Here is a 19,678-nt window from a genome sequence, read left to right on the forward strand (position 1 = left end):
ATGACAGAGCTTAAATTAGTTTTTAGGGTTTTTTTAATTAGTTATTTTGTTTCTGTTGGTTTTGTTGTATATGATGACTTGGTTTTGTCAAGTTTGTTTTTGGCATAACACCATCATGTTACATTCTATAAAAGTTTCGGTTTCAGTTAGGTAATATAGCTAGGTAGTATACTTTTCCTTAAAGACGATTATATATTACTATGTCTCTTTACAAATTTTTGAACTTTGTATTGCATCTACCAAGCTTGACTAACAGAAACAACTACATTATAAGTTACTAGAAAGTTGCCCACGCGATGCGTGGGATATATATGAAATATTAATTTGAATTAGAAATTGAGAACTACATTAAGATATGTAGTTTATAAGTAACTTTTAATATAAAACATATTTGTGTACATTATAAACAATAAAAGTAAATAAAATATATATTTGAAAAATATGAAACCAAATGAGATCAAAACAAAGTTATACAAATTAGCACATACATAATATAGTAGGCAATTGTAAATTGATGTTAATTTTTTGTGTGTACATTGTTAATATTAAAAGTAAACAAAATTCATATTTCACCTATATATATATATATGATTTTTTTAGACCTTACTTAGAAAAACTTTTTCAATTTAGAAAATATTTCACCTGAGATATAAGAGTTTTTGATCTATAACTATGTAAACACTAAAAAGATAAAGCAAAAGCCAAATCAACAGATGAATATTATTTGAAAAAGAAGAACTTTGATATTTTCATTCTAATTGATTAGAAAAGAAGCTCACATATACGTATATGAGATCTTTTTTATATATTAAGAATTATTTTTATGTAGAATTTGTTCAAGAATAAAATTAATATTGAAACCATTTAAGAACAAACATAAAGATTGACATAACTATAAAAGCTAAAGAAATAAATTTATGTTAAAAAGGCATCACATGTTTACATCAACATTAACAAAGAAGATGAACAAATATATCTGTCTATTATATGTACATGACAACAATCATGAAATGCTCTTAAGTATCGAATTTATGTTCGGTCTCTTTACGAAAATCTAACTTGGGTTAGATATTTATATTGTTATGAAAAGAAAGACTATTATTTAGAACAAATGATTAAATATGATATTAGTGTAGAGTGTAGATTGGATATGATATTAGGGTATAACTCATACCTTATTAAATATTATAATTCAATAGTATTTTAGTGAAGTTCATTAATTCATAAAATGTAATAAAAATGTAATAGGATTTAAATAAAATGTAAAAAGTTACGTAAAATAGATGTTTTAATTATGTGATAGTAAATCATATATATATATATATATGTGGTTTTATATCATATTCAATATGAAATTTTATTATAAAATAATCTCTTTTTTTTGGCAAAAGAACTTTAGGTATTAAAAATTGGATTCAGAAGTAGATGTCAAGTTATATTTATAGGAAAATAACTTTAGTTATATCTTTTGCTTTACACAAATGAATTTTGGATCCCAATTAATAATTTTACTCATAATAATTTTATTTTAATTGTTACCTAATTATATGATTATTTGGAAATAAGATTGACATAAATGTTTAGTTAGAAATAAAAATGAAAATAATTAATTAAAAATAAAGGACAACACGTGTCATCAACAAAGAGCCCAAAATGTCGTAATGTGGTGAAAAGTTAGAAAAAACCTTGTTCAACTAATGAATGAATTAAACAAAATTTAACTTTTAAAAACGATTTAAAACTATTTAAAAAATAAAGACCAATTTTTTAAAACCAAGTACCCAGTAGTAGTTATTATATAGAAGTACCTTATAAACTATATAAAACTTTATAATTTTTTATATTTAAGATCACAAACTAAATATAATTATACATATATTGAAATGAATTACAAAATATTATTTGAGACCAAAAGGGGTATTTCTCAAAAATTCTCAAGGTTTAAATTGAAACTTTTATTTATATAACAATCAAAACTTTTATTTTACATATGTGTTATATCATACTTTCTTCATTCATACTCATAAGTATGAAAACGTATGTATAATAATGCATTAGAAATAAAAATTGAAAAACGTATGTATAATAAGGCATTAGAAATAAAATTGAAACTATGTTTGATATATATCATACTTTCTAAAATAAATTAAGATCAAATTCTTAGAAAGATACTTTTATTGATTTTCAATCCATATAACAACACAAAAATAGAAAAATATTTAAGATACATGAATGTAGTGAAAGAGAATGAGAAAGAGAGAGAGATTAATTATAAGATGGTAATCTAAAATAGACAATGTAGATGAAATAGTGTCATATAAAACAATGTAAATATATATCATATAGTGTCTAAAATTAAAATTTAGATTAAACTTTTACAATGAAAATGAATTGTGTTTTTCAACTCATACAACAACAAACAACCAACAAAAAAAAACAGAAAACAAAACAAACTCAATTATAGAAGATTTGAGATAAAGTGGAAGAGGAGGAGGGAATGAGAGAATGAGAAAATGAGTATTTATAAGATGAGAAGTTATGAGAGTTACAATTTAGAAGAACAAATTGTAGGATTTAATTCTAATTTATTGAGCGTTGACTAAAATTGAGTACAAAAATATAGTGAATGCAAATTTATATTAATTCAGTTTTTATATTAAAGTGTGAGTTAAATGTATATAATTAATTGTGTTTTAATTGAATATAAATATAGATGATCAAATTTTTTTATTTATGGCTTGATTAAAATAATTTTTTATTTAGGTTTATATTAAAGTGTCATTTTAATATATATATAACTAAATGTGTTTTATTTTTGGTTTAGTTGAAAACATAATTTAAAAAAAAAAAACATTTTATAGAAAAATAGACCACTAAGAAGAAAGTGAAACAAACCACAAATAAAACACAACTGATCATATATATCTATCTCTCACTTTAATTTTAAAACTGAAAAATATATATTCAATTAAAACACAATTAATTAGATCTCTACATTTAACTCACACTTTAATATAAGAACTGAAATTATAAAAATTTGCATTAACTATATTTCTCTACTCAATTTTATTCAACACAAATTAATAAGAATTAACTCCCACAATTGTTGATTTACTATCAAATAATTAAAACATCTATTTTACTCAATTTGCATACATTTTATTTAAGTTTCTTCCATCATTAAAGTGAAAAAAAGAATAGAGTATTTTATACTAAAATAAATACGATGGATGAAAATTTAAATAAAATGTAAGAAAATTATGTAAAATAGATTTTTTAATTATGTGATAGTAAATCATATATACATATATATGTGATATATCATATGCAATATGTGATTTTGTTTTAAAACTTTAGTTATATCTTTTGCTTTAGAGAACTTAATTCCGTTGTCAAAAAAAAAAAAAAATTTAATACCAATTAATAATTTTACTCATAATTATTTTTTCACAATAATTTTATTTTAATTTTTACCTAATTATATGGTTATTTGGAATTAAGATTGACATAAATGTTTTAGTTAAAAATAAAAATGAAAAAATTAATTAAAAATAAAAGATGACACATGTCATCAACAGATAGCGCCAAATGTCGTAACGTAGTGAAAAGTTAGAAAAAACCTTGTTATATTATATAAGATATCAATGGATTAATAGTTTTCCTTTTTCAAAGTTATTCTATAATATAATTTCTTTTGGCTCCTTGGTGATAGTTCAATTGTTATATATATGTGTGTGTATGACCAGTACTATATGTATATAGACTATAGCATAATGTCTTGGAGAAAAACAAGTCTACAAATTAATTTCATTGTTCTCATACATTGTCCGTTGTTACAACTTCAAGTGGTTAGTTGTGAAAGCATAGTTTGTATTGGTTGATTGCGACGAACAATGAATAAGCCGTATTATTAATTATGATTTATACGTTTTTGTAAACACTAAAACGACAAAAATTTGGATATTAGTTTTAGAGATGGCCAAGTGTTGTGTCTTTTTGAACCTTTTCGCTGCAACTTGTATAACATAAATTAAATATTATTATAATAAATATGTGTGATAGTATACTATATATAATGATATGAATTAAGTTGACTCTTGGTTTACTCGTTAAGCCGGTTCATAAAATTTACACCGGTGAACTTGTGTCAGTGGTTGTGTATGGGATGTGAAGCTGCGAAAGCCCATTTCGTATCGGTGGTCCAGAAGTGAAGTTGATGTGTAGTTGGAGTTATGTTACGCATATACTAGAAGCTGATAAATCCGAGCATCACATGACGGTTTAATTTGGCTAAACTTGGACTATATTGTTTCAAATTGGCATTCAACATTTTAGTTTCACCGATTGTTCATTTTGTCATCACTCTCACACCACTTGTTATTTACAACTTGCAAACCATTTTGAAACGTATGTTGTAAACCATTAGTAGCATATTAGCACGATGTCCCTGAGAAGAAAGAAAGAAAGAAAAAAGAAAAAGAAAAAAATAACAAATAGACAACTCTGTGATCACGAAACTTTTCATAAACTATTTCAATATTGGAATTTTTAAAAATGGACGTTTATTTTACAATTGTCAATTACGATTGTTTAATTTCGTCCATATGAAAAATTTAAGAATCTCACTTACACCCTTTAATTAGAGATTTATATCTCCCATTAGCTATAGCTGAAACATTGTGTTCTGCGCATCATAGCAAGAATCTGCATTGTTATACCCTCCAAGCATAACCTGGCCGTACGGGTGAACGCTGCTGATAGCGTTTCCAATCGTAATGTTGAAAGCATCCGCATGCGTTCCATTGTTGTCCGTTTGGCTCCACGGAAACGGGGTAAGCCTAGAACGCTGCTCTCCTACAACAATGGAGCTCTTGTTGCTCTCCAGAGAAGCTTCGTCTTCTAGGTTCACGGTGGTGATGTCGTGAATGCTTGCTCGTCTTTTGTCCTTGCCCCCGGAAAGCTGCCGGATAAAGTACTTTTGGGCGTGGCTAGCGACTTGCGTTGGCGTTCGCGTTATCACAAAGTTCCTAGATATGTTTCTCCAATCTCCTTTCCCGTATTTCTTCAAACCCATTAAGAATAGCCTGAATTGTGACAAATATCAATTAATCAAATAATATATTTTGCAGCCAGACTGTGTTGCATAATCGTGATTCACACTAGGATTTTGCATGCATTCCTTCAAGCCAATTAGAAATAGATGGATCGTGACAAATATCTCTAATCAAAGATATTTCCATAAAGTTACAGAATACTATACTATCAAATTGTCATTTTTAATACCTATATAGTAATGTAAAATATTGGATCACATTCCAAAAATTAGGCCAATTTCACCACTGAGCCGGTTTAAATTCAATTCACAATAAACCGGAGAAAAGAACAGAGGAGACTTACTTGTGCTCTTCCTCCGTCCAAGGAACGCCTTTCTTCCGCTCCAGCTCCGGCGATCTACCGGCCGACGACCGTTTATTACAAACAGAGTGACCCGGTTTGAATCCGCCGCCACCACCACCGGCCCAATCCAGAGTGAAAGGAGAGGTGATATAACCGGGGACCGGGATTAAACCGGCCTCGATGCTGCTGACATCAGCTTCCAGATCGTTGTACTGCCTGATGACGTCACTCACAGTCTTCCCCGGAATCACCGCCGCCACCTTCTGCCACCGATCAGGAGTGTTGTCGTCGTAAACAGCCAAAGCATTCTCGAATGCCTTGTTCTCCGCCGCCGTCCACGTGCAACCTTCTCCAGAAGCCGTGACACCTGCGTTGCTCTTCGTCTCTTCCATGAGCCAGTTGCCACCTGACACGTGTGACGTCGCCGTCGGTCTCAGAACCTCCATGTCCGAAAAGTAAAACCTTTCTCTCTGTTTTTTTTTTTTTTTTTTTTTTTACGATGTGTAAGAACAAATCATACCGACAAAGGTCAACGGATTTAAGGGGTTTGGGATCAAGAAGATCCCAAGAATAAAATAAAATTTGTGTGTTTTGGGTTTATAGTTGTTGGGAAGGAAGAGATAAGAGGATCAGAGAAAGAACACAAAAATCACTGTCGAATGATACTTCATTTTTAAATTGTTTAGAGAAGAAACCATAAGAATTTGTTGGAAGCATTGCTCGAGACTTTTATTAGACACCCACTTCAAGCGGAATCTTTAAAAGTTTAAAACTTTTTTAGAGAAAAAAAAAGAAAAAGAAAAAGAAATGAGTAAAATCTAGTCGAGACGAGATCTGTGTAAGTGAGTCAAAGAAAGAAAAGGAGAGAATTATTTTGGGTAGCTCTGAGATTGTGCAGAAGGAAATAAAACGAATCTATTGGTATTCCAGATTTGGTGGAGCTTGTAGAGAGGTGGTATTTAAGTATCAGAGAGAGAGACTCGGAGTTAAAAAAAAGATCTGGCTGTGTGGGTGTGGATAAAATTTCTCGGGAAAATAAACAACATATGGCTACAGAAAATGAATAAAGAAAAAATAGAATTAATAAGGACGAAGCTACCTTGGAGCTTACCCAATTAGGAAAACTATAACGTGCAAGACGAAGCAAATGAACCCATAAATGGAAAGAAAACTAAAAACCAGACACCTTAGTATGTTCTCAAACTTTTCTCGAGCTAAAAAAAAAAAAAAGAAGAAGAAGAAGAAGAGACAACTAGGCAGAGAAAAGAGGCAATGATTTGGGGCTCTTTTTATAGTTCTGCTGTTCTTTAGAAATTAGATTTTGGTATGGGTGCTACTTTTGTTTCTTTTCTTCTCTTATTACACGAAATTATTAAAAAGATTTTTCATTTCTTACTCCTTTATATATTTATTTGTTTCACCTTATTTACATTATATTTATTAGTTAAAACTTTCATACTCAGTTAACAGTAGTAATCGTTTCTACTTACGTTGTTTTTGGTAAACTCAATGAAATGTTTAATCTATATATATATATATATATATACAGTCGTATTATACGGACACTTCAAATAGATGTGTCGATTGAAAACACATACGTATAAATTTGAAAACACATACGTATAAATTTCTAAAAATGGAGTTGTTACGAACCGCTGAACAAAAAATAATCGCAACTCCAATTTTTGCAACTTCTTCTATGCTGTTTGAAGTTTGTATAACCTGTTTAATGATGATATTCACTTTCTTTCTTGATCTTTTATTTTTATCATACAAACTTTTTTTTCATCACTCACAATCATCATTCATTAACTATGTTAAACAAAATTTCATATTTTGATTAAAATGTAAAGTGTTTGTGTAGGCTTATTATAAATATGAAGAGTAAAAATACCGCCGTGTTAATTGATTTGGTTTGGTTTGATCACACGAGTAAGCATGGAAAAAATATAAAAATTTGTATCTATCAGAAAAGGAAATAAAAAAAGAATTGAATAAAAATTCCGTGACCGCTATGATTACAAAATAATAATGATGGCGAACGAACACTCTGAAATATTGTAAAAATACAAAAAATAATTTTGTAATTGAGATAAAACAAATTTTATTTTATTTTGTCAACAAATTATTTTATAAGTTATAAGTTTAAAATAAAAAAATAGACGAAGTTGACATTTTCTGGGAGAGTACGATGCCTCTCAGAAAAGAAAAGAAAAAAAAACAAATTTCAACATTCTTATTAAAATATTTCTATGTATCTCTACCAAAAAAAAAAGAGTATATTTTCTATGTATAATTATATTAAAAAGAGAAAAAAAAACATATACGTTACTGATTATACTATATTTTAATGTATGTATCACACTGATTACGTACAGTTAATATACAAGTAGTATTATAGTAGGGCAAATTAGGAATATATGAAGAAGTGTCAGATTGGGGGAAAAAGGAGCCGCCAAATGAACGGTCGAGATCAGCGGTTACTTACATGGCCAAGTTGTACAAAAGGGTCCACGTGAGATGCGCGTTTTGCATTATCATTGGTCGGTCTCTCTCTTCTCTTTTAAGATCTCGAGGAATCTGTCTTCTCCATTATGATTCGTTCACGTGTCTCATTCCTGTACGTTAGATTCATATTTAATTGCGATTTTAACCAGCAGTCGACACGTGAGATCTTCGATGTCTCCCATTTGGTTTTTGTTTGAGCCTACGATAAATCTTTACAAATTCATCGTTCTACAAGATTGCATGCAAACTTTTTTTACGACTGAATCCAAAATGTGTTTTCCAATTTCCCTAAGTTATATAAATCAAAATTTTACTAAAACAAATATAGTTGACCATCGAATGAGTTGTCATAATGATTTGGTTTTTTCAAATCACCTATATTTTATGAAGAATCTTGGAACGTGTCAAAGAAATCCATTACCCAGTCCTAGCTATAGTTGATTACAACATAACATTCCTTTTTTCACGGATCACATAGATTTATATATGGTGTAGTATTATATACTACGTTATGTCCTAATCACAGTGTTTAGGGAACCCTAATATATTACATTTTAGTCAATGCTTGTGTTATGTGCCCGGTAATGGTACCATACCGTACTTGGATTATAGATTATATCACCTTAATTATTAATCCAGTTCAAAATGTTTAAAATTAACCTTCATCATATACTATTAGAGAAAAACTTTTTTGTCCCCCCACCCCAATCATTTATATGTCACACTGTACATCTCCAGTGATGGTTACGGCTATATATATATATATATATATATATATATATATATATATATATATATATATATATATATAATTCAATTACAAAATTTCCAATACGTTACTTAAAAAAAAAACCCATTTGACTCTACTATATAAAATTATAAGAAAGTACATAATTTAAGTTGGAATCAGTCCATTGAAAAAGAAATGATTGACCTGGCACTTTTAAATCATCGTTATCAATTCATATACCAAGAAGTTAAAAGTGATCATATGACTGAAAAATAAATCGTCAAATCTTTTCTCACATGTTTCACATATGAAAAACTACAAAAATGATTCTTTGACCCCAAAAAACTATTAAATTAATTTTTATGTATGAGCCGTGGTTGCAAAAATTGTCACAATTTGTAGCTATAAATATGTTTATTATAAATATGTTTATTTTGATATATTTAATGATTTAATCAAGTTTCATACTATTAAAAAGGGATGTTCACATCCTTAATTACCTTATCAAACAATTAAGTTGTATTTTGATTTTGGGGTTCTTATAGTGCCCCTTTGGACTTTCCAGGAGGTATATGCCGGGGGAAGGTCTCTACATGTTGGAGAGGCATGCATGTCAATAATTGAATAGTAGCTTTTGCCATATTTGGTACAACTAATATTCTCCAAACACTTTTTTTGCCCATTAATAGAAGTATTCGATAATTTTAATACTCTTAAAATTCATATAAGATGCTTTAACATTTATATTAATTTATGTCAAGGCAGGGGGAATAAGTCAGAAATCTGTTTAAACAGAATTTAAAATCAAACTCATGAGGTTTTAGTGCACCAAGGGACAAACGTCTTGCGTAATTGATGAAACAGCCAAAATCCTTTGGAATCAATTCCCTGACAAATTTTAATTTGTTTGATTATTTTTCTCATGAAGAAAACTATATATTATGCTAAAATTTCCATGGAAATAAGTTGTGATTCCTTAATTAACAGAAATTAATCATTTAATTAACCAAAGAAAGAATAAAATCAAATAATACCCTAGCATCTTATATATGTGGGTTTCGTTCTATATACACTTTATTAAGGAGCACCGACCGAACCTCTTGATTTTACCAAGGAGGTCCGTGACATTTGGCAAATTAATTATCCGATACATACGATTTCATGAAAGCACCTTATATGGTTTTCGTTCTATAAATGGTGTGTAGAATAATGTCACTATAATTTTTCACCTTTTTATCTTTATTACATGCAAAATAAATAATTAGAAGTCATCCACCAATTCCAGTCTTTATTTCCGCAAAGTAACTCCAAATATAAATCCCAAAAAAAAAATTGAACAAATTAATATAACGAATCCTAACATTTGGGAAGATCGGCGGGTGGAGGAAGCAATGACTGATCAGGACCGTGACCATTGTCGACGACGAATGCCATCTTTAATCCCCAAGTTGTATGTAATTCCAAGTGACAATGCATGAACCATACGCCTTCATTTGTAACCAATAAAACAAACATACCAATTTACCACCAAAAAAAAAAAAAACAATACGTTAGCAAGTTGGACCGAATATTAAATAATTCGCCACATGAATATAAATACTAAAAAAAAGAATTGAAAAGGCCAAAAAATGTTGACAAAAATTAACGAAAGTATGACAACTTTTTTTTTTTTTTAATGTAATAACGGAAAGAAGAACCAATTAATCCCTAATTTTTAAAAATAGCCACACTTGTAAATGCTTTCTAGCTAGGCATTATATTTTAGAATTATGTATTTAGTTACCTGGATTGTCGGCGATAAATCTAATGGCAGTCCAACCACCGGCTGGAACTCCAACGGTGTTTCTTTCTACCGGATCCACCAAATTGAACATTTTCGGATCTTTTTCCGGGTTAAAGTTCCCCAAACCTCTACCAACTTCGAAGAAGTTAAACCCGTGAAGATGAAATGGATGGTTATCTGGCACGATCATGGCTGTATTCTGCAGTACTACTTGCACCGTCGCGTTGTACGGTAGCCTGTAAAGCTTTGTACCTTTCATCGTGGCGGCGTTAACGCCTAGTTTTACCGGTGCAGTATAGTCATACGGATTCGCTGGTTTAGCCGGGAAATCGTCGGTAAATACACCGGAAATGTTAAAGAAATGGGCCTGAAGTAGAGCGGTCTTAGGCATTGTAAACGTTACGTTGTTTATTCCGGCCACTAAGCGAACACCGTTGCTGCAGCTGGGGCATGGGTTTGCGCCAAGACCTACCGTGAAGAACAAGGAATGGTCCACCGTGGTTGGAACCCTAGCCGGATACTCGTGTGAGTTCAAGCTCCTGAGCGATCTAGTGAATTTGGTCGCAACCCATGTTGCGTTTTGGGGAGGAAGTGATGCGAGAACGGTTTTTTTGGAGGCGGAAACAGTGGAGGTGTGGCCGATGTAGTGGAGAGTGGCGGTTGCTGTGACGTTGTCGTATGGGATGTGAGCGTCCGTAAATGTTGTGGCAGCGACCATGTAATTGGAACCAGCGTTTGCGTTTGCTGTTAAGAGAACATTAGTAGTCTGTCCCGGGGCGATGTATACAGTGTCAGTTTTATATGGTTTGGTGTAAACGGCATCAACTTCAACAACGGTTAGTACGTGACCAGCAATTTTAAAGAAGAGCTCTTCATTTAAAGCCGCGTTAATGATCCTTAACATGTATGTCTTCCCCGCTCGCACTGGTAAACCGTAGCTACCTACAAGTGAAAAGAACATTATAAACCAACACATGTAATCTAGTCGCTTGTACTAGTACTATTGTATTAGTGTCATCGTCGTTTCACAATTTGATAGTATACAAAGTAAAATATAGATAAGAGAACTAATTACTTAAACTATAAAGTGGTTATGAATTTAGGATTATTGTTAAATAATTACTTTGGGAAGGACAATTAGGGATGGAGCCTGAATGACCATTGATGGTATGTGCATCAGAAGCCATAGGAGCTGTTCCAATTTTTGAAGCCTCGTTTACAAGTTCTTCCACATCCGATTTCCACCATTCACCTATATATTTTGAAGATTAATAAGTATGATTGTAGAGCGAGTTCTGTAAAGAAAGTTGTGTTTTGGATTTTGGGTAGTAGCTCACCAAGAACAATGGTTTTCTCTTTGTAGGGCTTGGGGAAAGGGTATGGGACACCGAGTTTAGGCAAGATGACAATGGCCCCGTGCACCGTGGCACGAAGCCACAAGATGTGAGCATGCCACCATAGGGTTCCTCGTTGTCCCGTCAATGTAAAATTGTGTAGATAATTCTGTCCCGGTTGGATAGGACATTGTGTTATGTAAGCTGGTCCATCTGCCCACCCTGTTCTCAATTGCCTTATGCCGTGCCTAAACCGTTATATAATTGTTAGTTAGTTGTTGGGTCTATAACATTGTTAAAGTTAACCAAAGAAAGAGACTATACTTCCACTATAATATCTTAAAATGGGTTTGTTTGAGGTAGCTCACCAGTGGATGGAGACGTTGTAATTCACGTGATTCACTACTTTGATCAAAATAGTGTCGCCTTCTCTTGCAACAATTGTTGGACCTGGAAACTTTCCATTAACGGTGACGATAGGCTTCGACGAGCACAGCTTCGTGGTGTTCGTCATTACCACCTAGTGCACACATTTCAATCCAACGCCTTAGTAAAATACTGCATGCATGATCTTATTCATGCATGAATCGTTATGCATGCGCGCATATCAACCGACGGACGGGATTTAGATTATCGGCGGATGTAGACTCTAGGGCTAATTTTTACGTACGATACATTGTTTTTTTGCATGTATGCATATGAAAGTTACATATACATGGATAGAATATATGAGACTCACATTGAATTTGTAATGTCGGATCATGGCCTCAACGGTCGTCGGCGATAGGAAAACAATCACAAAGAGCGTTAGGACGCAGAAGCAAAAACGTCGTCTTGGAATCTCCATGAGTCTCTCAAAGGCTATTTACTTGATGTAATTGTTTTGGTTTTTATTGTCGTGAGTATCGTATATATATATACATGTTTGAGAACAATGAAGCAAAGCTAGCTGTGGTATGAAGAAAATTTATGTGATGTCGTTTTTACTTTATTAGGTTGAAGGAAGAGTCAATGGAACTTACCGGAAGAAGAAATAATTGAAGAAGAGAAAAAGACTTGTTTCTCACTTAAAATGTGATTCGAGCTAGAGAGATAATTAAAAAAAACTAATAGCAAAACATATATATTGACTGTACAAGATCACGAAACTAGATTATACAAGTTTAAAGGGCTTAGGTGATCTGGTCTGGTGGCTCAACTGTATTTAGGGTTAAGTAATTAACCTCATCCTCCATCTAACCAAACTCACCCACATTTGCTCTTTCTTATAGATATAAGCTCACCAAACTGTATTTAGGGTTATATATATCTATTTTGTCTATTTAATAAAATTTATTTAAATAATTAACGCCTATATATATATATATGACCTCGATTTTTTTTGTACGTTCGCGTTCAAGTTTAGTTTTCTTTATTTTGTAAAATAAAATCATGAGCTTAAACATCTTAAGTAAAATTTCTTAGTTAATTGTAAACGTAAATATCAAACGCAATAAAAAAAAAAAAAAACTCATTGGAGTCATTTGGTTTGGTGTTTGCGTTTGAAACTAGTAGAAGAGATGCTTAGAAGAAAAAAAAAAGTACATATATGATATATTTGACTAGAATTTTATAATTCGTTTGAAAGCTAAAGCTAAAAGCTACTTCTTAGTTGTTAATTTGTTATATAACAGCTCATCTAATCAGATCCAATTATTGAATTCTCTCCAAAAAAGAAAAATAGTTATTTATTCGACATTTTATTGAGTTATTTGATAATAAATTGTTGTCCTAGACATTGAAGAAGCGACATCGTATTAGATTCAATACTATTAAGTATTTACAAGCCCACAACGTCCGAACCTTATTGTCAATAATAAAGCCCAAAAAGATAATAGGCCCACTAGTATTCAAACGGCAGCGTTCTAATGGAGCTTTTCTGTATTAGTCAGAGATCAAAATTCTCTTCGTTTCGGCTTTCAATTTATGCCAGTTTCCAATGTCGCTGGGCTTAGTTCATTGATCGTCGTACAGAAGCTTGATCGTAGCTCTTACGTCGCCGGAGAAGATGGTGCGGAAACAGTTTCAACAAGCGAAAACTGGTGAGTTCTTTTTCTCTATCACCCTCTTACTCATTTCCCGATCGAATCTCCTATTTCTTCTGTCTTGTTCCCCCACATTTGGATGCAATTCATAGGGATAAATCCATAAAATTGCTGTCCTATATTCGTGTATAGCTCCGGAGATTGTGGGTTTTTGTCAAAGTTTTCAGCTTTTACTTGTTGGTGTGACTGTGATCTAAGTTAGTGGTGTCACATAAGATGTTCGATAAAATGCCTGAACGAAATCTTATTTTGAGTTGGTTTGGTTATTTTTGGTGAACAGGAATAGAGGCATTGAAGTCAATGGATGCTAACAAGTACCTGAAGAAGGTTGGATTAGGGCGTGACGATATGTTCTTTTGGAAACAAGTGGGAAAAGCATTGCTTTGCACCTATACAGTCTTTGGCGTTGCATGGATTTACAATGAAACCTCTCCTTTAGGTTGGTGGACGTTGAAGCCGAGACCAAAGGAGGAGAGAGAATTGGCTCATTTGTATGAGAGGCGTGAGTTTCCTTATCCAGGTGATACAGAGGCCATGGAGGATTTTGTTGCAAAGGGGGGAATGATCGGTACAGCGATTGGGCCGAAAGGGATTGTTGAGTCTGAAGGTGAAGCCGATAATTACCAGAAGGAAATGGAGAAGAAGAAGTTTGATAAAGAGGCTCAGAAACTGTGGCTAAGAATGAGGAATGAGGTCATTACTGAACTTCAAGAGAAAGGGCATAATCTTGAATAAGGTGTAAAAGGGTTGTGATAAAATCAAAACGTGTGTAATTTAGGCTGTGTATCACTAAGGATTCAACCACTCGTACAAGTGTTGTTTCTGTCTACGTGTAGCAGAAAGTACAAAACTGATTTCTGTTCTACGATACCATTGATGTTCTTGATATTGGGGAAGTAGCGCTTGTCCTTTATTATTGGCTTGATTCATGTTTTGGCTTTAAACCTTTGGATATATAACTTGATGCTTTATCCTCCCATCAAAGTTACCCCAATACCTCGAGTTTGAAACTACTGATTTTTCAAAGTTTAGTAGCTGTGCTACTGATCAGAGCCAATATCTAAAGTTGCAGCTTATAACAAAATCACTATTGTATTGAACTCTTAAGAACGTTAATACACATGAAAAATATAAGGAAAAAGGAGAGAACAACATGGGCATATGATTTTAGTTCATAAATCTATAGAACAATGGGAGAATAAGTAACACACAGGGTAATTGCTAATTACAACACAGTTTCAATAGAGTCCACCATGAACTGAACAATCAGAGATCAGGGATCATCAGACTAATTCATCAGCCTACTTTTACTGGACTTACTTGTCATATGGCTGTTTAATGGCGTCAAGTAGAATCTAACCATACCATTTCTGAGGTTCTCGGGTGAGTAACTACCAAGTTTGTCATCTCTCTGGAGAAGATGATTCCGTTTCCCTTCAACGCCATGAAACAATCCGTCTTCACACGAGCTTCTTCTTCCAGTCTCAGTACCAGTAATAGACCCATGGAAGAGACCATCACAAGAGCTTCTCCCACCTTCAAAGCCGTTAACAATAGAAGCACCACGTAACATACCATCACAGGACTTTCTCGCACTAACGCTGTAACTTCTTATGAGTTTCTCGCTAACATCACCATTGGTTTCTCCTTTAGCTACTCTCCTAAGCTTCAACAGAGACTCAGCTAAAGAACCCTCCATAGCATTTCCTCCAAGTTTCAAACTTTGCTCAGTTTTCATTTCGTTCTTCAATGTATCTGATTTCCTGTGAATCAATCCCCAAAAGTTCCATCCTTTAGACCATTTCTTCCCACTCTTCTTCAACCCAAAACCATCTTGCTTCTTCGCCTCACCAGCAGCAGCAACACAACTAACACCTTTGGAATCCAATTCCAAGCTCTCCGGTTTGTAATTCTTGATTGAATACCAATTTGAATCCCTAAGTTCCCTCTCCGTAACAAGCAATTTAGCTCCGTGAAACAAACCAACAGTTTCAGGAGATACCTTAGAATTCGAAATAGCTTTCAATTCATCAACCTCAAGCAAACCATGTCTAGATGATCGATCAAAGCTTCTTCTCCGCCGAGAATCCAAGTAGTAATCCCTCGTTTGAGCTGTCCCACCAGGGTTGTTCTTCCCCTCCTCGTCGTCTTTACCACCGGTTATCTTCCCCGGAGAGGCTTTAACATCTTCAGTTACAGAGGACAAAGGAACCAGCTTTGGATATGTCTTGCCTATCAAACAACCGTCCCATGAAGCTCTAGGCTCCTCGAACGAGATTCGACCTGCGTCTAGAGACAACCTAGGATCTACATCACATGAGCGACGGCCGAGACTGCTCCCGGAATCTGGACATTTCCCATTCTTCTGATGATGTTTGAGTGAAAACTTCTTAAGTGTTCTGCTAAAAACTGAATCTTTGACGTTGTTCTTCTTGATTACTTGATTCCTCGATTCCAGATCTATAAGCTCCTTCATGGTCTTCTTGTCTCCATCTTCGATTTCTTCTTCAACCAGCCTCTTACCGACATCAAAATTCCTAATTTCTTCTTCGTCTTCTTCTTCTTCATCCTCCTCTTTCAAATCTGGGACAATGGGGAACCGAATCGAGCTCTCTAGCAGCTCGTCGTCATCTTCGCCAGCAAATCTGTCATGGAGAGAGCCGTCATTAGACCTAACATCACACGATCTGCGTCGCGGCTGGTCGAAAACAGAGGCGGATGCGTCACGAACGGAGTAGGAGCTAGCACGACGGAGCTCAGGGGCGGAGGAAGAGAGAGCTTCGATGGCAGAGAGACGTTCGCGGAGACAGGTTGCACAGAAACCAGTGGTTGGTTTAGAAGAAGGATGACGGTGACAGACGGCGGAGTGACGACGGCGACGACGCTGGTGGGTCATGATAGCTATTCTTCAGGGTGGTTTGATTGAGTTCAGAGAAGAATGGAAGAAGAAGAAGAAGAGAGTGAAGTTGAAGAATCTGTCAGTGACATATTTTTAGGATCTCGAGATAGAGGAAGAGAGAGTGGCGTTGTCAACACTATTAGCGAGAAGAGAAGAGAAGAGAACCCCTTTCCCTTTCCTTAAACCTTTTCTCTCTTTTTTTTTAATTCTATATTACTATTTCATTTTTAATATGCCTATTTTTATATTTATTACATTACACAGTTAATGAAAAATACAGAGAGAAATTAATGTTATGGTTTGTACAATTTTTTTGTAGTAAATATATTTGGAGGAGAAAAGAAAAAGAAGAAAATGGTATAAAAAAATTTGTGTCACATGAGGGAGAGTGGCAGAGAGAATCAAAAGTGTACAAAACACCATCCCATTATGGGTCTGGTCTGCCCTCTGCTGCCTTTGTAGGAAGAACATTATAAATTTCTTAATTTGTGAATACTCTTATTATAAAGTTTTTATTTATTGAATGGATAGACCTAAAAGGATTACATTAAAACTGATTTGGAAAATGGTGAAAACACGTGTGCTGCTCATCTGTTTTTGTTTTTTTACCTTGGAGGTAAATATTTGGATGCTTTCGTCATTTCTTTGGATTCCCCCATCGAATCGATAAATAGCTTCAATGTCAAAACTTTTGTAATTGTTTATTTGGTGATTATTAGTTGATTGATCCTTTCAAGTAATGGAGCACCAAGAGTTAGTTTAGTGCAAAACAAGATGTAACATTTGAACTACACGCTTCACCTTTTTTTTTTTGATGCAAACGATCTAAATTAAAGTTATATGTGGGTTTGTTCAAATGTTCCATCATTGTTAACTCAAGTTCTCGTATATGTATATCATTCAAAACACAATAATTTCACTTCTCGTATAAACAAAGACAACAACTTACTATATTTTCTCTATTACGAAAATTAAAAGAAAAACTATAGCATCATATTTTATAGTAAAAAGTAAAAAATAAAAGAGAATTTTTGAGAAATACCCTTTTTGGTGTACCCCTTTTTAAAAATACCCCTCTTTTCTATTCATTTTCAAAAATACCCCTTTTCAAATATGAAAAATTATAAACTTTTATATAGTTAATAAAGCACATCGAGGTCATCATTACTACTAGAAGACTAAATCCAAATATTTATAAGGTTTTAAAAGGTTCTAAGCGGCATTTATAATATTTTTATAAGGTTTTTAAAAGGTTTACACAGTTTTTATAAGGTTTTTAAATGGTTTTTAAAAGGTTTTTAAAATGTATTTATACGGTATTTATGAAATATATATATAAATTTACACACATATAAAAGTAATTTGTGTCTATAAATATAAGTTTACACATATATTTTTGATAAGTTTCAAATTTTATATTGACTTTTTGATAAATCTAGAAAGAGGGGTATTTTTAAAAAGTGGTATTGGCAAAGGGGTATTTTTGAAATTCCCCCTTAATAAAAGTATCTGGATTAAATTTCAATAATTAGGAAATTTAAATAATAAAGAAGAAGAAAATTAGAGGCATCACACTCGAGTACATTGAGATTCGGAGTTCCCAAAGAGTGTGTTGTGTCCAAACCAAAGCAGGTCCCCAAAAAAAAAAAAAAAAAAAAAAAACATTGTTCTTGTCTGAATGTGATTGTACTGACTACTGATTTTGTTTTCTTTCTTGTAAAAGAATTGGAATTTTCCGACGACTTTAGTCCACCACAGACTTACAAGTAAAAGTGTAATTTTAAGCAAACGTCAATTTCTCAAATATTAGTTTTATTTATTTATTTAATTCAACCAACAGTCCAACACACACAAATTACAAAGAGTCAGACAACAAAATGTATTGTTAGAATTTCGAAGTCAAACTGAATTCGTGAATCTTATAGCTTATTATAAGCCCGACAAAAGTTAATAAATTTATTTGGGCTCAAGATCATAATTTGGGCCTATAGGGAAACAAGTAAGCCCATATTGTCCGTGGTCTTCTACCGTCTCCGAGCACCATTGTTTCTTGTTCGCCTTAAAAGGTAAATGCTTTGTGTCGTTCAATTTCTATGTGGATCATTAATAGCCGGCGGGAGATTTGATGGGAAAACCAAACTGCACCAAACTTCTCTCAGTTTTTTTTTTTGAAGTGGAGTTATGGTTACAAAAATACAAACTTTCACCTTATATTAGTCTCTCTCCAAGAATCCTGACTTGGTCTGCGATACTTGCAAATAATACTCTGAGCTGGGTAATCTTTTTTATAATTGGATCTTGTTTTTTTTTTTTTTTTTTGTAGGGATAGAGTTGGAGCTGGTTCCTCTTTAGAATTGATGGACTTGTTCCAAGGATCACTTTTTGTCATCGTTTAGATGATTTGTGGCTAAGGGTTTTGTACAAAAGACTGATCTTTCATCTTAGCTATATGCCTATATATGTGGACCTTCTCGCCAACTCGATGGACCACATTTTTTACTTGCTGGTGGATCATGTACACAATTTGCATCTTTAAATACAACCATCATTGTTATTGAGTACATAAATATTAGAAACACTATACATTCGCCTTGTCAAGAGAGATATTTAAAAGACATGTGATAGTTTTCTCTCCTTATCTTCCCTCATCCTTTAGATTACAAAAGTTAAAATATCAACGAGTCGTTTTCTACTTTGGAGTTTTCTTGTGTGGAAAAGTCAAAAGTATGCAAAAACTCAGCATACGATCGTTGCTCATTATCATTGACTACAAAATAGAATAACAGCAAAACTTGCAAGACCAATCAAGCTCTTTGAATCGGTCTACAACACATTAAAGAACATATATATATATATATATTCAATTATACAGATAATGATGGGCCATTTATGCTTATATTATATGCACATACATATCTGGCGTATAACAAAAAAGAAAAAAGA

The 19,678-nt window shown here is 33.0% G+C and overlaps 4 protein-coding genes across 4 annotated transcripts; 1 reads left to right on the forward strand and 3 right to left on the reverse strand.

Annotated features, from left to right (window-relative positions):
* Nucleotides 1–4,506: 4,506 nt before the first annotated feature.
* Nucleotides 4,507–6,621, reverse strand: LOC17874674 (transcription factor DIVARICATA). Its single transcript, XM_006280848.2, has 2 exons — nt 5,398–6,621; nt 4,507–5,084 (listed from the first exon to the last, which is right to left on the reverse strand). Exons 1-2 carry the CDS (start codon nt 5,841–5,843, stop codon nt 4,664–4,666), a joined length of 867 nt encoding a protein of 288 aa, XP_006280910.1. The 5' UTR covers nt 5,844–6,621; the 3' UTR covers nt 4,507–4,663.
* Nucleotides 6,622–9,769: 3,148 nt separating this feature from the next.
* On the reverse strand, nt 9,770–12,793 carry LOC17875095 (laccase-16). Its single transcript, XM_006281971.2, has 6 exons — nt 12,492–12,793; nt 12,121–12,272; nt 11,756–12,000; nt 11,542–11,670; nt 10,419–11,360; nt 9,770–10,122 (listed from the first exon to the last, which is right to left on the reverse strand). Exons 1-6 carry the CDS (start codon nt 12,597–12,599, stop codon nt 9,992–9,994), a joined length of 1,707 nt encoding a protein of 568 aa, XP_006282033.2. The 5' UTR covers nt 12,600–12,793; the 3' UTR covers nt 9,770–9,991.
* A 904-nt stretch (nt 12,794–13,697) lies between these two features.
* Nucleotides 13,698–14,765, forward strand: LOC17875796. Its single transcript, XM_006281165.2, has 2 exons — nt 13,698–13,833; nt 14,117–14,765. The coding sequence occupies exons 1-2, from the start codon at nt 13,800–13,802 to the stop codon at nt 14,569–14,571; spliced, it is 489 nt and encodes a 162-aa protein (XP_006281227.1). The 5' UTR covers nt 13,698–13,799; the 3' UTR covers nt 14,572–14,765.
* A 144-nt stretch (nt 14,766–14,909) lies between these two features.
* On the reverse strand, nt 14,910–16,912 carry LOC17875157 (UPF0503 protein At3g09070, chloroplastic). The gene has a single exon (XM_006281899.2). The coding sequence runs from the start codon at nt 16,730–16,732 to the stop codon at nt 15,125–15,127; it is 1,608 nt and encodes a 535-aa protein (XP_006281961.1). The 5' UTR covers nt 16,733–16,912; the 3' UTR covers nt 14,910–15,124.
* Nucleotides 16,913–19,678: the final 2,766 nt, after the last annotated feature.

This window comes from Capsella rubella, unplaced genomic scaffold, assembly GCF_000375325.1.
Source record: "Capsella rubella cultivar Monte Gargano unplaced genomic scaffold, Caprub1_0 scaffold_8, whole genome shotgun sequence".
In the NCBI taxonomy this organism is placed as follows: domain Eukaryota; kingdom Viridiplantae; phylum Streptophyta; class Magnoliopsida; order Brassicales; family Brassicaceae; genus Capsella; species Capsella rubella.

What these genes read in the sequence shown, in the direction of transcription:
- LOC17874674 (XM_006280848.2), bottom strand. Translation starts at nt 5,843, where the DNA reads ATGGAGGTTCTGAGACCGACGGCGACGTCACACGTGTCAGGTGGCAAC. An exon ending in TGGACGGAGGAAGAGCACAA is followed by an intron (nt 5,085 to 5,397) that starts GTAAGTCTCCTC and finishes GTCACAATTCAG; the next exon opens with GCTATTCTTAATGGGTTTGA.
- LOC17875095 (XM_006281971.2), bottom strand. Translation starts at nt 12,599, where the DNA reads ATGGAGATTCCAAGACGACGTTTTTGCTTCTGCGTCCTAACGCTCTTT. An exon ending in TACAACGTCTCCATCCACTG is followed by an intron (nt 12,001 to 12,120) that starts GTGAGCTACCTC and finishes ATAACGGTTTAG; the next exon opens with GCACGGCATAAGGCAATTGA. An exon ending in CCCTAATTGTCCTTCCCAAA is followed by an intron (nt 11,361 to 11,541) that starts GTAATTATTTAA and finishes TTTCACTTGTAG; the next exon opens with GTAGCTACGGTTTACCAGTG.
- LOC17875796 (XM_006281165.2), top strand. Translation starts at nt 13,800, where the DNA reads ATGGTGCGGAAACAGTTTCAACAAGCGAAAACTG. An exon ending in GTTTCAACAAGCGAAAACTG is followed by an intron (nt 13,834 to 14,116) that starts GTGAGTTCTTTT and finishes TTTGGTGAACAG; the next exon opens with GAATAGAGGCATTGAAGTCA.
- LOC17875157 (XM_006281899.2), bottom strand. Translation starts at nt 16,732, where the DNA reads ATGACCCACCAGCGTCGTCGCCGTCGTCACTCCGCCGTCTGTCACCGT.